The sequence below is a fragment of the Anabrus simplex genome, chromosome 3 (assembly GCF_040414725.1).
Source record: "Anabrus simplex isolate iqAnaSimp1 chromosome 3, ASM4041472v1, whole genome shotgun sequence".
Taxonomy (NCBI): Eukaryota; Metazoa; Arthropoda; class Insecta; order Orthoptera; family Tettigoniidae; genus Anabrus; species Anabrus simplex.
In genome coordinates, this window is record NC_090267.1 from 287,610,828 (window position 1) to 287,629,062 (window position 18,235).

General features: G+C 42.8%; 1 protein-coding gene across 1 annotated transcript in view; it reads left to right on the top strand.

The window, feature by feature from the left end:
* Positions 1-18,235, top strand: part of N (neurogenic locus Notch protein) — a 518,735-nt gene that overhangs the window by 401,337 nt on the left and 99,163 nt on the right. The window contains exon 6 of the mRNA XM_067143095.2: positions 8,309-8,665. Coding sequence (XP_066999196.2) covers positions 8,309-8,665 — 357 coding nt within the window. The remainder of the gene's footprint in view (positions 1-8,308; positions 8,666-18,235) is intronic.

Below are 18,235 nucleotides of genomic sequence, written 5' to 3' on the forward strand. Positions count from 1 at the left end.
AGGGATGTATTCACTATTACGTGTTTGTGTATGGTTTGTGGTGTGGTACGGGATATACAAATGAAGATGTGCATGAAGATAAACACAAACACCTAGCTCCCGAGCTAGAAGAATTAATCAAACCCGAAGCCCTTCGAACCAAAGGTCGCTACGCAGACCATTCATCCAAGAACAAGAAATATAAAAATAGTAGATATAGACTAGATAAAAGATTTATGTGGTTTTGGATTATGGGCCTCCATGCATAAACATCTCATTTAATTTCGCCTGACAAATATGCAAAATATCGAACAAGCCCGTAGTCCAAGTTGTATCACAATGTAGGATTATAATGACATGATCATTACGGCATTATACAACCCATTGTTTTCTTAGTGAACTTACGAAGGCCCTAAAAGTAATGTATTTTCAAGAATAAGCATAGTATTTTAGAATTTCCTTGCAACATGTGGATCTACACTACACCATACATCTGTTGATATTTAAGGTGGAACTATAGCCGCATAAATGCCGGCCCCGTGGTGTAGGGGTAGCGTGCCTGCCTCTTACCCGGAGGCCCCGGGTTCGATTCCCGGCCAGGTCAGGGATTTTTACCTGGACCTGAGGGCTGGTTCGAGGTTCACTCAGCCTACGTGATTAGAATTGAGGAGCTATCTGACGGTGAGATAGCGGCCCCGGTCTAGAAAGCCAAGAATAACGCTCCAGAGGATTCGTCGTGCTGACCACACGACACCTTGTAATCTGCAGGCCTTCGGGCTGAACAGCGGTCGCTTGGCAGGCCAAGGCCATTCGAGGGCCGTAGTGCCATGGGGTTTAGTTTTTTATAGCCGCATAAATGTAAATATTTGAAGTGAAACTCGATGGAAACGCGACGTTCACTTTGTACAACCAATTATGGTATTTCATCTGTATACCATCAGTCACTCCGGTCTCGATTATGTCAAATGGAATTCAAAAAGATAATTACAAAATACATCCTAGGGGAAAAATATAGCCGTGACTACAAGCCGCACCATACCAAATAAAAATAACTTCATCATCAGCTCAGGAAACACGGCGCAGTCTTCTGTATGCGTTACATGGACCAGACTAGAGTGGCAGATGCCCATTATCTATCAATGAAGCCATACTTCGACGGACAACCCATCAGAGCATCAGCGAGGCGCCGCCACTGATTATTGTTGCAAACTCTGTGCACCGCCTATTGTTGTCAACTCTGTGAAGTGATTCTAAGTAATCAGTCATCTTGAAGTACCCATGTACTGAAAGAACATCCACTGCTAGTATGTCGTCCATGGGACTGCACCAAGCGAGTCGAATATGTCTTCGGACACTCCTGACACTGAAAGAGCCATACGCTAAATAAACAAACAAACAAACAAACAAACAAACAAACAAACAAACATAGCTTGTGTACAGACGCGTGCAAAATTTCGAACACTTTGTTGAACATGTCGTGGCTCAAAAGTAATGCACCGTTTTTTTAGAAAGGCTGTAAAACAAGTTGTTGGTGGATGTGTGATGAAGGATTGGAGACCATGTTCTCCCGGTTAGGCATAAATAAGATGTCACTCGATGTTCAAGTGGGTTGTCGAACATGGGCATTGCATTCTGAGATCAGGGTATCCACACAAAATTTTGTTACCATAAATACTACTCCGTAAAAACCGTGTTTGTAATTATGACACTAAGAATATTATGGCCTCAATTACAGAGTAGCAGACCTTCTGAACTAATGCCATCTAAGTAACCTGTCTACGAAAATCACTGTTTCACTGTTGGAAATCAGAAATTCGAATTTGTTACGCAGGCTGTCTGTATGATAACACTCTAGAAGACCCAGTACCCGGTAACAGGCTGTATTATTATTATTATTATTATTATTATTATTATTATTATTATTATTATTATTATTATAGCTGTTTCTGTGGATCAGTGCTAGTATGTCAGACTCGTGATACCAAGTTCGCGGGTTTGATCCCGGGCGAGGTAGTCGATTTGCGATTGGCACTCCACATCATTGTTGTTGGCATGTTTAAGACTCATCCAGTGTCACCTAACAGAATTTAATTAACTTCACCGATAGGGATGTTTTAGTAAAATTCCACTTTCGTTGCTAGATATCAGCGCAATGACGATTACTGGACGGCTCACAGAAAGATTTAATTTTTCCCATTAGATGGAGATATGCCAACAATGCTTATTGTGACATGGAGTGCCAATTTTTTGGCCGTTCTTAAAAAGCTAACCCCCAAACTTAGGGTTTTGACACTCTAGTGGGGGTGGTGATTCTATTCTCGAGAAAATTGATATGTTCCTCTGCTGGCAAATTCTACAATTATTTTTATAATATAGTCCCTTAATACCCAATATTTTAGGCTGGTTTATATGGAGCAAGAATCTTCCTTGAAATCTGAACAACACCAGCTGAACGCCCAACATCTGAACACCCAACATTTACACATATAGATCCCAATACCTCAGCTGAGGCAGTCAAAAGTTGACCCATACAGTAGGCTGACCTTTCAGATGCAGAGCACTAAACGCTTCTGTAAGCAATACGGCATTGTTGTCAACACTGCCTTGCTATTGTGTGCAGTGGGCCAAGAGTCATGTTGCTGACACTGCGATACAAGACTGTTACCATACAGCACAACTGCGCGCACGAATTACGCGACAAGACGGGTGTCGAGAGCTCCACAGAACCGGTCTCTGGACAGCACCCGATTGTCCGGCTCTTCACAACACAATGGAGATGTGTTTTATGGAATGGAATGTCTTTGTTTTTGTCCCGCTGACTTATTGACGGTTTCCATTGGCATCTTTTAGTAGCCCGCCAAACACTGTCAAAACGATATCACGTCCGCGCGGGCATCCCGACAGACGGAGAAGAAACACAAACAATCTGTTGAATGTTAGTCTTGATACCAGCCAATAAACAAATAAAAAAATACTCCGTGATTGCCCAACAAAGATTTAGGTACCTATAAAAAAGGGCTTGCTTACTTCACATTTCTGTGCCGAGGAATTCAACAACGAACTTGCTTAGTAGGGGGAAAAAAAAAGAATCGCACAAATTAAACACAAAATGTGAAAGAGGACTAGAAAGATGTGATGTCCCTTACTAGCTTCCAGCAACAAAGGAAAGATGTGAATGTAGTCATCATCAGATAATGCCAAGTTTAAGCATTTCACATAAACCTAGCTACCACGAGTCACAACTCGCAGGTCGTGTCTAGCACGCCTTCCACTAAGTTGTGCTGACACTATCTTCTGTCCGCAGCCCCCCTCTCCTTGTTTGCTCATGATCTTTTTCTAGCCCGATGGTAAAATAGGGTTCTTTTATAATCCTAACCTTTCGTGAATACTTTTACGTAAAAAGGGCTGAAAACCCGCAAAACAATCGCCGTCATCGAATGTGCCAGTCATACAGCAAGGAACTTACGATAAAACTCGATAAGTAGCTCTTCTTCTTTTCTTTTGCAGGCCATCACTGAAGATTTGTTCCTATTTTGTGTTTCCCGTATTAGAGTACTATGGATGTCGAACCATTGTCGAAGGATCTGCGCTCTGGATAACCTTCTTCGTCCACGCCCAAGTTTCTCTTCCATCTTGCCTTTTATAATCAGTTGTATGAGGCTGCATTTGTTGATTTCGGAAGAGTGACCGATATGAGCTGCTTTAATGCGTTTTGCAAAGGTTAAGAATTCACATGATTTCCCTGCAAGACTCGAAAATAAAACCTTCACAGTACCAAGAATACAAAACATTTATAAGACTGCCTATAATTGGGACAGAATGAATTTGAATGCATTACATGGAATACTTTTTTATCTGATTCTAATGACTGATTAATGTATGAATAGATCAATTCTTTCTTGCGGGGTTGAGTGGCTCAGACGCTTGAGGCGCTGGCCTTCTCACCCCAACTTGGCAGCTTCGATCCTGGCTCAGTCCGGTGGTATTTGGAGGTGCTCAAATATGACAGTCTCGTGTCGTAGATTTACTGGCACGTTAAGTAACTCCTGCGGGACTAAATTCCGGCACATCGGCGTCTCCGTAAACCGTGAAAAAGTAGTTAGTGGAACGTAAAGCCAATAACATTATTATTACAACATATTATCTTTCTTTCTTTCTTTCTTTCTTTCTTTCTTTCTTTCTTTCTTTCCTAATCCGTTTACCCTCCAGGTTTGGTTTTTCCCAAGGACTCGACGAGGGATCTCACGTCTACCGCCTCAAGAGCAGTGTCCAGGAGCGTGAGACTTTGGGTTGGGATACAACTGGAAAGGAGGACCAGTACCTCGCCCAGGCGGCCTCATCTGCTATGCTGAACAGAGGCCTTGTTGGGGGATAAGAAGATTGGAAGAGATAGACAAGGACGAGGGAAGGAAGCGGCCGTGGGCTTAATTTAGGTACCATCCCGGCATTTGCCTGGAGTAGAAGTGGGAAACCACGGAAAACCATTTCGGGGATGACTGAAGAGGGAATCGAACCCCCCTCTACTCAGTTGACTTCCCGAGGCAGAGTAGACCCCGTACCACTTTTCAAATTTCGTGGCAGAGCCGGGTATCAAACCCGGGCCCGGCGGTGGCAGCTAATCACACTAACCACAACACTACAGAGGCGGACATGAATAGACCAATACATTAATTTATTGTGTGAATGTGATAGCTGAGAGGCATCGCCACTGGCTTTTCACCAAGACGGCTGTGATTCGAATCCCGGCCAGTACATGTGGGAGTTTCAAAATGAAAAATCACGTTCCTCTAGTTCGGATTCTGCATAAACTTGAAGGACGCGTCGCTGTGATCACGAAATCAGTCGTCAAATAAATCTAGAAGCTTGCTTAGGTGGTAGTGGGAGGTCAAGACACGAATACCACTAACGACAAGCCGAGCGAGTTGGCTGCGTGGTTCGTGTTTTGTAGCTGTAAGCATGCGTTTCGAAGACGATGGTCTCGAACCCCACTGTCAGCAGCCCTGAATATGGCTTTCCGTGGTTTTCCATTTTCACACCAGGCAAACGCTGAGGCACCGTCATTAAGGCCAGAACTATCTCTTTCTCATTCGTGTGTAGCCGAAAACCTTCAGTGTTAGTGCGACATTAGAGTAAGCCGACATTAGTGGCGCAATAGGTTAGACGTAATTCTTCTGTTCCAAGATTGTGGATCCCAACCCTGCTGAAGTCGGTGCTGTTTGAGGGGGTTTAAATACGATAAATATAAAGAGACTGTCAAACTTGAGCACAATCAAATACCACCGGACCGAGTCGGGATCGAGCCACCTTCCTGACATCTCAACCTGGAAAAATTATTATTATTATTATTATTATTATTATTATTATTATTATTATTATTATTATTATCCGGCTCCATGGCTAAATGGTTAGCGTGCTGGCCTTTGGTCACAGGGGTCCCGGGTTCGATTCCCGGCAGGGTCGGGAATTTTAACCATCCTTGGTTAATTTCGCTGACACGGGGTTGGGTGTATGTGTCGTCTTCATCATCATTTCGTCCTCATCACGACGCGCAGGTCGCCTACGGGAGTCAAATCAAAAGACCTCTACTTGGCGAGCCGAACATGTCCTCGGACACTTCCGGGACTAAAAGTCATACGCCATTTCATTATTATTATTATTATTATTATTATTATTATTATTATTATTATTATTATTATTATAACAGCAGTGCTCTGTTTTCATCTTCTGGTGATAAAGAGTCCGAAAGTAGTAGTCACTCTTAAAGGGCCATCGCAGATCGGATTCTTTCTTATGAACTGTACGTATTGTCACTTGGATACCTATATAGTAGTTGGAGGTGATGATTCAGGCGTAAATACAATTTCGAGTCAAGGACACATTCTTAGAAGTTGAAGGTAGTGCCGACGGGCAGGCCGTCAAGTCCGGTATGGTGTGTTTATGAGGGTCCATCAAGAAAGAAAGGGTAAGAAGAACGGGATGTCCGTGTATCGTGGGCACCATCTCGAGCACAATTTACAGACTTGGTTACAAAGACGGATGAAAATGGACACACATAGATAAGGCAGATGTTGTGTCATAAAAGGAATGTAACTTGTGGTTCGTGCAACAAGATGACTGTGAGAACCTTGACTACTGCTAGCTAGCATGCTCTCTTCTTGCCTGGCACTATAAAACCAAGAGCGACTATTGCGCATCCGGCCCGGGCATATGTATGAAACACTTCGTTAAATGCGACTGAGATTGTCCTTTCTCTCACTCATTTCTATCTTATTCAGATGATAAGGTTGAAAGTGGGTACTTTACGGGCAGCTATTCGCTGGCCAAACCAAAAATTGAATATTATTCTCGGGTTAATATTATGGTAGTAGTTTGGCTGGTCTCTTATCTCACATTTGTTTGGCTTACGACATGAGCTTGAATATTTATAACGTATCATATTTCTTGTTTCACTTCTCAGTGTAAATAACTTTATAAAAACTTCAGACTAACCGAATATTATACCGGAGTGGGGAATACTTTGATAGGTTTAAATTTAATACATTTACAGGGATATGAAGGCAGATGCTGAAGTAGTGCAGAGATGTTAGACATATAAGAGCTGCTGACAAATTTATTCCTAGATTCTAGCAATAATAATAATAATAATAATAATAATAATAATAATAATAATAATAATAATAATAATAATAATAATAATAATAATAATAATAATAATAATAATAATAATTTGCTCTCCTTGAAGCCTTATCCGTTAGATTACTAGGTTATTCTTATTATAATAATTGGAAATACAATTTTATATGGGGCATTGCAAGTAGACAATGTCGTTCTTTTTTTGCCATTCTGTTTCACCTCGGTGCCACCCATTGTTAAGAAGCGACTGGTTTCATAGCGAGCACTAATCGCACATGTTGGAGTACAGAGTAAAAGGAGAAGTTGACGCTCGTTTTCCGTACCTATAACTATTGTGGTAGGATTAGGCAGTGTCCGCTACCTTCCGATAAAAACCGAGTTAACTCCAGAATTTTACAAATTATAGGAATAACTGAAACTGCTCAGTAACTGGTGGGGTCGTTTGAAGACCCTTCTTGAAAACACGTGTTACCTTATAATCTTCTTCTTCTTCTTCCTAGCGTTTTCCCGCTGGTGCAGGGTCCGCTGAGGTGTTACCTTAGCATATTTTGGGCTAAAGGGGAAACCCCAAATCATAAGCAACCATTAATACTAACAGTAAAGGGTTTTAAAATGTATGGAATTACAGTCTTGAAGAAGTTATTTGTCTTACAATTCACATATTTCCTATCAGAATTTTAAAATTGCTCACGATAGGCTACACTTGGTCCATTCTCGGTCACTGTGTTCCTTACCATACCCTGCTTAAGGGCAACTATGAATGAATGAATCCTTTTCAGTGGCAGAAATATTCATAATTATTATTTACATATTGAATAGAGAACTAAATGTGGCCACAACACTAGTTGCAAATCGAGGATTGTGGCGACGTTTAGTAAATTCACAGAGGCTTGTAGACTGAACGCTGAAAGGCATAACAGTCTATAATGATAATGTATGTATGTATGTATGTATGTATGTATGTATGTTGAATAAAGTAGTTATGAATTTATCTGGTGTAAGATGGTAAATTTGTTTAGCTCAAAATTCTGTTCAAATCATTTAACATTGGTTCCTGAGTAATGAGGTAGACCATGTAAAATTTACTGGTTATAAGTTATAAATTACGGGCGATGTATTGCAGACGGGTTGATAAAAATGGAGGTGTAGTAATATTCACATTAAATAATATAGACACTAAAGTTATTGACATTTGAAACCTGTGTGTAGAATTCAACTTTGAGGCAGTAGTAGTGCTCGTTAATGATCTAGGGTTCATTGTGATTTCAATATAGCGGTCCCCTGACGTAGACATATTTATTTTCTGTTGATTAGGCTAAATTTAGCTGTCTGATGAATCTGGTTTACATTGCATCCGAAAAGTGCGTAGTATGCACGCGACGTGATTATTGTTCACTGTGCCGGTACTTGTTTACGTAACTAGCTGTTGTCTCACTGTCAGTTACGACTTTTTATTCGGTTTGGAGGCCTTCCCCATTCGGGAACATTCGGAAAAGTCCTGTCTACGTTCTCAGTCTGTGTGAGTACGATAAGATGTACGTTATCGTATGGATATGTAACTTATGGTTGACAGTCTGGGAGATGAGTCGTGCACGATGCTCAAATGTCACTTGTGTATATATACTGTATATATGTTGAATTAATAGGTTTGTGGTGTGCCTCCCAATCTAAAGTATATGCCACTGTTGTGTTACAGGATTCCGAGGAAAGAACTGCGAAGAGAACATCGATGACTGCCCTGGCAACCTATGCCAGAACGGCGCTACTTGCGTGGACCTGATCAATCGCTACACCTGTTTGTGTCCACCCACCTACACAGGCGAATTGTGTGGCGATGACGTGGACGAGTGTTCGTTAAGACCCTCTGTATGTCAGAATGGTGCAACGTGCACCAATTCCATTGGCGGCTTCTCGTGTATCTGTGTCAACGGCTGGTCCGGACCGACCTGCAGTCAAAACATCGACGATTGTGCTGGAGCGGCCTGTTTCAACGGTGCCACATGCGTCGACCGCGTAGGAAGCTTCTACTGTCGCTGTACACCCGGGAAAACAGGTAAGTGTCCTTCCAAGTTGCTCTTCTTGAAAGCATTGGCCTTGTAATTATGCCAGCCTCGATCATCATCATCATTCCATGGCCGTTCAGCATTTCCAAAATGTTGCAACTTCGATGGCCTTGTTGCTCGCCTCGATCAGGTCCTGTGTAGTGCAGGGTTGTTTTAGTAGAGGGCAGATGAGCAGGTGGTCCGGATCTTGTGTTACACCACACTCGCAGGATGCGTCTCTATCACCTGGAAGTATGCCCCATTTTTGCATGTTTGTCTTGCAAAGAGGGACGCCCACCCTAAGACGATTAAGTGATCTCCAAATAGGGTAGGGCAGGTCATTTCCTGGAACTAGCTCTTCCTTTGCAGGGTATCAGACGGCAGCATGCTCTTCCACCTGGTGATGCGGTTAGACTCTGATGTTCCTACCAGTAGATGAGTCCTGGTGATGAAGCTCTTTCTCGACTTCAGTCCACAGACTACAGCCTGGTGATCATGCAGAGGATGGCGAGAATCATTAGTCTGCTTCGTCCCCTCTGCATCAGCAGCAACAGTCCTCCTGATAGTGGGGGGAGCTATTCCAACAATCGGGTAGAGTTTGTCAACTGGAGTTGGCTTCAGACATCCCGACAAGATTCGTACGGTCTCGTTGATTGCATTGTCAACCTGCTTTGGTGTGAGTGGATGCACTTCACACAGGTGAAGCGTACTCTGCAGCGGAGACACACAAAGCAAGAGCAGAGGTTCTCAGGATGCGAGGGGTTGCTCCCCAGGTGGTGGCTGCGAGCTTTCTCAAAATATTGTTCCGTGAACTAACTTTCAGCCTCAATAATACACTTTTAATGTAGAATACCTTGTTTTCGGAAGACCTACCTGGTCAAAAGCGACAGAGGCACAGCGTTATCAACAGCCGGTATACAATTCATAATCACTAGATTGCGCTAAAAGTCTGGAATCAATTCCAAAACTGTCCAAATTTTTCATATACAGTGATGGCATATGGCGCTGTTGATGGTGATTTGCCCGTCGGATGGGTATGTACATCCTTGAGCAGACCCCTGGGTGTTATTCAACAGAAGTAGTCTAAGTGTCGACACCGGGTTTCACCCTATCCCTACTTCATCATCATCATCATCATCATGATCATCATTATTATTATTATCTCTCACACTCCGACGTGCAGGTCGCCAATGGGAGTCAACTGTAAAGCCCTACACCAGGCCTCTCTGGAGGTCACATGTCATCAAACAGCCAATCAATCAATCAATCAATCAATCAATCAGTCGGTATGTGGGTCTGTGAAACGCATTTAAACTTATAAAAAAAACAAGGTGACGCATGGTCAGTGCGACGAATCATCTCGACTGTTATTCTTGGTTTTCTAGACCGGGGTAGCCATCTCACTGTCAGACAGCTTCTGTTGTAATCATACAGGTGAGTGGACTTCGAACCAAACTTCAGGTCCAGGTATAAATCCCTGATCTGGCCAGAAATCGACCCGGAGGCCTCCTGTTGAAAGACAGGCACGTTACCTCTAGACCTCGAGGCCGACACATTTAAACTTACCGTATACTATTATATGTTATAATGTTGTTGTGACGTTAATTAACTTATAGTCACTCTAAGAAAAACAGAACGCGCTCGTGGTATTGTACTGTATGTTCCTCGCATTTTATATTTTATCACACTCAATTTTAATGATTATCGAACTATAATTTACTGTCCATGTAGATGCAAACCTTGTGGATACTCACAAGAAACATTTAACTGTTCCTGAGAAAAGTGTATAGTATGTGCGATGAACTTAAATAATACCACGCACTCATTCTCTTTCTGAGCGACTGTACATCCAGTGACACCACGCACTCATTCTCTTTCTGAGCGACTGTACATCCAATAACACCACGCACTCATTCTCTTTCTGAGCGACTGTACATCCAATAACACCACGCATTCATTCTCTTTCTGAGCGACTGTACATCCAATAACACCACGCACTCATTCTCTTTCTGAGCGACTGTACATCCAATAACACCACGCATTCATTCTCTTTCTGAGGACTGTACATCCAATAACACCACGCACTCATTATCTTTCTGAGGACTGTACATCCAATAACACCACGCACTCATTCTCTTTCTGAGCGACTGTACATCCAATAACACCACGCATTCGTTCTCTTCTGAGCGACTGTACATCCAATAACACCACGCACTCATTCTCTTTCTGAGCGACTGTACATCCAATAACACCACGCACTCATTCTCTTTCTGAGCGACTGTACATCCAATAACACCACGCATTCATTCTCTTTCTGAGCGACTGTACATCCAATAACACCACGCACTCATTATCTTTTTAAGCGACTGTACATCTAATAACACCACGCATTCATTCTCTTTCTGAGCGACTGTACATCCCCGGCATTTGGCTAGTGTGAAAATTGAAAACCTGGGAAACCATCTTCAAGGCTGCCTATGATGATTTCGAACCTACCATCTCATGATTGCAAGATTACATCTACACAAAAATTGTACTCATCTGTCTCATCTTCGGTGATATGAAACTCTCTAAGATATGAACAGTGTTAACCCTTGCTTACGGAGCCGGTCCCTGCAATCAATGACGTGAAAGTGGCGCTCATAAGAACGATTGTTGCATGTATTTCATTGAGCTTGTCATACTGATGTACAATAACACGTACTGGCCTGGTGAGGAAAGCAGTGGGAAACTTCAGCAGTCCTCATTTACCTAGTATGCCTTTTAAGAGACAACCTAGACCATCCACGGCAGCTGAAGGTGGATCCAACCATCCTTCGAGGAGAGGACTCAACGTATCTTCTTGGTGTTTGGATTGAAAGATCATTAACATCACTTTAGATCAGCTATCCCATTTTCCTGTTCCTTGACTGAATGGTCAGCATCGAGGTCCTCGGTTCACAGTGTCCCAGATTCCATTCCCGATCGGCTCAGAGATTTAGCCGCGTCTGGTTAATTATTTTGACTCGGGGACTCAATATTTGTGTCAATACACGCCTACTCACTACACAACACAACACGTTACCAACCACAATAGAAACTCGTAATAGTGAATACATTCCTCTTCTTAAGGTTGGCTTCAGGAAGTACATCCGGCCTTAAGGTGGGCCAAATCCCCATGTGTTACACAGTTTGGAGCAGCAATCCCACCAGCGTGTGGGAAACGCAGCAGAAGGAAATCACGTATCCCATTTTAGAGTCCTCTAATCGAAGCTCGAGCATGTCGGAATACATGGTGTAACTTTAAGTTTGTCGGGGGGGATGGCTACTTTCCTGCCTACTGCTCTGTAGATCAAGCCCTTCTGTTTCATTTTTGCCGATCATGAGCTAGCCAAAAGTATTCATATCTCCATCTGGTTTTCTGGCTTCTTACTTTTGTTCGTCTTGTCCGTGGGTAGCAGGTGGTGAATCTGTCGGCCACCTGTTCAAGTCCCACCGCATTACGTGTTCAGTCTCCGACAGGCGAATCCTCTGCCCTTCCCGTACTTCCGTGTTAAAATCAGCGCGAATTGAAATGAACTACTTCCAACTGTTAACTTACTAAGAAGTGCCAAACACAACCCTGATGGGTCTTGGCCTGCCAAGCACATACTGTTCAGCCCGAAGGCCTGTGGATTACGAGATGACGAATGGTTGGGCGACGAATCCTCTCGGCCGTTATTATCGACTTTCTAGTCTGTCTCCGCAATGTGCCGGTTAGCCCTATTACTGTAGTTGCCATCCTCGGGGCCCGGGTTCTATTCCCGTTAGTCAGAGAATGGCAGGAGGGCTGGTATGTGATGAAAATGGTACATGCAGCTCGCCTCCATTGAGAGGGTGCTTGAACCTCGAGATGAGGATACGAGTTTACTTTTTATTCGCTTTCTTGACCGGAGTCGCTATCTCACCGTCAGACAGCCACTCAATAGTTGTCACGCATGCTGAGTTGACCTCGAACCAGCCCTCAGATCTAGGTAAAAAAAGAAAAGCCTTGTCCTGGCCCGGAAATGAACCTGGGACCTCCCTGTTAGAGACTGCGAGACCAGCAATTAAAAAGAACAGTCATGGATAATATTATCTACCCCGTTTTCCTCTGTATGGGTCGCAGGCTCTGTGTTTGGTTCGATGAAGTAGTATAGATTATGTAGCGCGTAGCCTGAAGAGACATATATTATCATCATCATCATCATCATCAGTATCAATTTTCAGCTGCAGGTACAGTATTTCGTCATTTCATATGAGTGATAACAACTTTTCAGATTGGAAAGACCATCAACCCACGACAAATTAAACATATCCTCTCATCAGATCTAGTTGGTTGTTCCAAGAAAAGCTATGCTATAGTTTTCAATTAATTAGTCAAACAATCAATCAGTCAATTAATCAATCAATCACTAATTGATCTGCATGATGATGATAATTATTGTTGTTTAAACGGGCCTAACATCTAGGTCATCGGCCCTAGATCTGCATCTAGGGCTGTTGCCTAGGTGGCAGATTCCCTAGTGTACCTAGTATTTTTTAAATAGTTTCAAAAAACTTTAAATATATCGAATTATTCCAGTCCCTAATTTCTCCTCCTATAAATGAATAGTTGTCCCAATTTGTCCTCTTCAATTCCAATTTTATCCTATATTATGATCTTTCCTAGCTTTAAAAGCCCCATTCAACTTTCGTCTACTAATGTCATTCCACGCCATCTCTCCACTGACAGCTCGGAACATACCGCTTATTCGAACTGCTCGTCTCCTTACCCCCAAGTATTTCCATCCCAAATATTGCAGGTCTGCGCACTCTAAAAACATCAAGCTGGCTATTATCTTTAGAGATGAGCTTTACATCTAGGATTTCACGCTTCTCATCCTTAACTTTTTTTGTAGCTTACAAATTCTTCTTTTACCAGTATGAATACTCCCATCCCACCGTTCCTATCCTGTCTCTGCGATAAACACACCAGTTTTATGAGAAAATTTCTGCTACCACAAAGCCAACTCGGGTTTATGGGTTCGACACGAAGCTGATGTGTTTAACCACCTTCAATTACCACCGGACTGAGCCAGGATCGAACCCGCTTCCTTGGGCTCAGAAAGCCAGCGTTCTGAACCACTCTACCCAGGTCGATGAGTTACACTGTAAGATTTAAAGGTAGCGATAGTGTATTTTCAACCTCATCTCTGTTTCAGTTTATTGCCATTTACGTATCTTGGATTTGAAGGGAAAGATCAAACGTAACCCTTCTTGGGACCGAGCTGAGTAGCTAAGAAGGTGGCGACGTTCAATTCAAACTAAGACAGTATATTATAGTTTCTTATAATCCTGATTTTCAGTGGCGAAATAGTTGTTACTTATTTAATTGTGGTGTGGAATTCTTTAAAAACTTGGGACTAATCCTGTAGGATTCAAATGGACTCTTCGGCTTCCAAAGTCAACATACAGCCCTTTAAAGGCATGAGTGCTGTCAAGAGGACTAATGCCCAATCATATTGCCTGTGGATATTGGATCGTCACCTGGTTAAGGTGAAGATTATGCTTTATTGCTTCGCCGATCGTTTCGAGGGTCTGTTACACATCGAACTTTAATTATCTATTACCCAAACAGATATTAAGTCATTTCCTTTCCAAAATTATTGTTTATCATAATACTGGCGAACTCTTTATTAGCTTGAAGTAACGAGAATTAATCTCCAACTTGAGGTAAGCTACTTTGTAGTACAGAAAAACAAAAAGAATACTGAAGTCGTATTTGTGTTGCTTCTTTTTCTTGGAGATAAAACGTCACAGGAAGTTGTCTGCTTATATGTCTTGCTGATCGTGCATTGTCGCTGCTGAGTAAGGTTGTTTATATTTATAACCTCAGAGCAGATCTAAAACCCGCCTGCTGGCCACGTTCGAGTCCCGTTAGTCGAAAAAAAATCACCATCAGAATGTTGGAGGGCAAGATGGGAGAGGTGGTAGTGTACAATTTCAAATCAGTAGATTGCGTGCCAAAAGCCTGGATTCAATTTCAAACCACTCCGCATTGTTGATATGGAGCAGCGGCAGATCGTCGTTGCCCCTCGAAATACCGGTACTTGACAGTTGAGGGAAGAAATACTGACCCGCAGTACATGTATCACTTACAACGAAAATTTGTTGATACAGTTCATGCAGTACTGAACCTTAGATGACGGAACCTCTCTGGTCAGAGTTGTAAGCTGAAATATTATCACGTAGCGGTTTTTCTAGGCGCAATAGTGATATGACGCTGTTGATGGTGATTCGTCCGTCGGGTGGGTCTAGAGCAGACCCTTTAGTGCTATTCGACAGGGGTAGGCTATATGCCGGTAACGGGTTTCACCCTCTCCCTTCCTTTTATCATACACTACGTCATTCATTTCATCTCACTAACTCCTCTGATATTGACGTCAGGAAGGGTATCTGGTCATAAAAACTAGCTACGAAGACTCCTCTCACTTCATGTCCGACCCCATACAGAAACGGGACAAGGTTGGACGTACATAGAGCAGATCTGCGGCGTAAGGGTCTGGCTTAGTAAAGTTTAAGCGCACATTTTCTCTTCTATGTCATAATGAAAACATAGTTCTAGTGCTCAAGCGGACAGGAATTGGGTAACGCAGTGGACTGGCGGGCTGCGTGTTAATGCTGCCAACTTAATATTCACTGGAAAACTACATAATACAATAAATAAATGTTCGTAAAAAGGAGAGCGGGCTTGTTAGGATAATTAGAGTATATACCCACGGGCGCATGACAATAGTGGAGCTAGTGGATTCGAACCCCACTGTCGACAGCCCTGAAGATGGTTTTCCCGTGGTTTTCCATTTTCACACCAGGCAAATGCTGGGGCTGTACCTTCATTAGGGATACGGCCGCTTCGTTCCCACTCCTACCCGTTTCCAGTCCCATCATCGCCATAAGATCTATCAGTGTCGATGCGACGTAAAGCAAATTTCTTCTGTATACAAATTTATTTATAAACTTCCGTATGTAGATATTTTCGTTCAGAGCTGTATTGGAAGATTAATTAATCTCGTGTGGCTATTTCTAACAGAGTGCAGCCCTCGTAAGGCAGACACCCCGATGAGGGCGGGCGGCATCTGCCATGTGTAGGGAACTGCATGTTTTTGTGGTGGAGGATAGTGTTATGTGTGGTGTGTGAGGTGCGGGGATGTTTGGGATAGCACAAACACCCAGCCCCCGAGCCATTAGAATGAACCAATGAAGGTTAAAATCCCCGACCCGGCCGGGAATCGAACCCGGGACCCTCTGAACTGAAGGCCAGTACGCTGACCATTCAGCCAACGAGTCGGACTATTGGAAGATCAGTATCATATATTGACATTTACGCAGCTCAATGGGCGTCCTGCTTAGAGTCCATGGGTTCAATCTTAGCTTAATTTTCAATCCCTGAAAAATGTTGAAGGTTACAATAAAGTGATAGTTTTATGGTATGTTATCTGTCTGCATTGAATGATTTCCACCAAACATATTTTCTCCCATTATTCACTCGGATGACCGATTGGTCAGTGAAGGTTGTAGACAGTACGGTTCGATTAGTTATATCCACTAGTCACCATTCATCTTCCAACTCAAAAGTGATGATGGAACGGGCTCAGTCAAACACAGGCGCATAGAATTAAGGTGACATTGTTCAGTTTATTTTACTACCTCAGTCGAACCTCGGTCTTTCAAGATGGGAAGGTAACTCCATGTTCTTTGAGCCATCAGATCATGGATTGATAAATTATTATCGATTACTATCCCTTGAGTCCTCCTCACATTATATCCTTGTAGGTTATCTTGGAGCCAAAATGACTAAACATGGCCCTGACGGGGTTTGGATGGTAGTGGGGACGATCAGCATTAGTTTTATCCGCTTCAGGCCCAGGAACAGACGAAGCGAAACATAAATTACCTAACTTCATTGATCATGGCCCAAACAAATCAGATTGAGCGTTAGAAAGGCATATTCATTCCGCAGAACTGTGGTGACAGATGTTGCACGTATATTTTATATAATCTTCAAGTTCCGGCTGTCGACACTAATGCAATACTAGACATAGAATGGGAAGAAAAAGAAAAACAAAAAAACAAACAAACAAACAAACAAACAAACAAACAAACAAACATTGAATTAATGACAGAATGATATTTTTTCTTGGAACGACACTGGTTAATATTATTTACCCTCTTTTCTTCTATATGGGTCACAGGCTCTGTGCTTGGTTCGATGAGGTAGTATTCATATTAACTGATAACTTTTCAGATTGGAAAGGTAATCAACCCATGACATTAGACAAATCCTCTCATGAGATCGAGTTGGCCAGGAAAGTGTCATTTGATAGACTCTGACGATGTTTGTTTAATAATACGTAGATCGACATTATGAACAAGTGTACTGTGTTATACACGATTATAACCACGTTTGGTTAATTCCTCTGACTCGGGGACCGGGTGTTTCTGTTTGTCTAAATGTATTCGGACAACACATCACAGATATACGCAATAGTGATTACATCCCTCCTCATAGAGTTGGCGTCAGGAAGAGCATCCAGCCGTAAAACATGGTCTTATCCATATATGCAACACAGCTCGCACCCGCAATCCCACCAGGGTGTGGGAAAAGCGGTTGAAGAAGGAGATGAAGAACTACCTTATTCTGCTGTAAACTGTCATTGTTTCAGATTTCACGAACTCAGGTATTTGCAGATGTTTCAGCTTCATTTCACGTAACATAGGTAACCAAATGATTAAGAAGTGGGTGTGCATATTGTGTGCCAAGGATATGAAGAGGTCAATGAAGGTACCATCTGATCATTTGCTAGGAATTGAACTGAAAAAAAAAAACACAGGGAAACCTAATCAAAGATGATTAATAATAATAATGCTGTTTGTTTTACGTCCCACTAACTACTTTTACGGTCTTCGGAGACGCCGAGGTGCCGGAATTTAGTCCCGCGGGAGTTCTTTTACGTGCCAGTAAATCTACCGACACGGGGCTGTCGTATTTGAGCACCTTCAAATACCACCGGACTGAGCCAGGATCGAACCTGCCAAGTTGGGGTTAGAAGGCCAGCGCCTTAACCGTCTGAGCCACTCAGCCCGGCTCAAAGATGATTAAAATCATTCAAACTCTTTGGACCTTTTCAGTCGCGAAATCACCAGCGTTTGCCCCAGTGTGACAGTGGGCTCGTCAGTTGGATTGCCATATCTTTTGGACCTTTTCAGTCGCGAAATCACCAGCGTTCGCCCCAGTGTGACAGTGGGCTCGTCAGTTGGATTGCCGTATCTTTCCAAGACGCTGGCGGCCAGTGCGCTGTTGTGACACCAACTGCAAGCCTCCTATGCAGGACAATGCAGTGGCGATGCACTAGGGGAAGGGTGGTTATCGATGGGACTTGGAAGCCACCTGTCTCCAGAACTATGGCCATTGTCAAGTGTTTAGTTGACAGTACTTAAAACTTCGTTCCGAAATTCGGAGAATGCAGTTTTCGGACCTGTTCCAGCTAACATACACGAAGTGGCTGGGAATCTCCTTATAAACTCACAGCCTGTCATTGTGA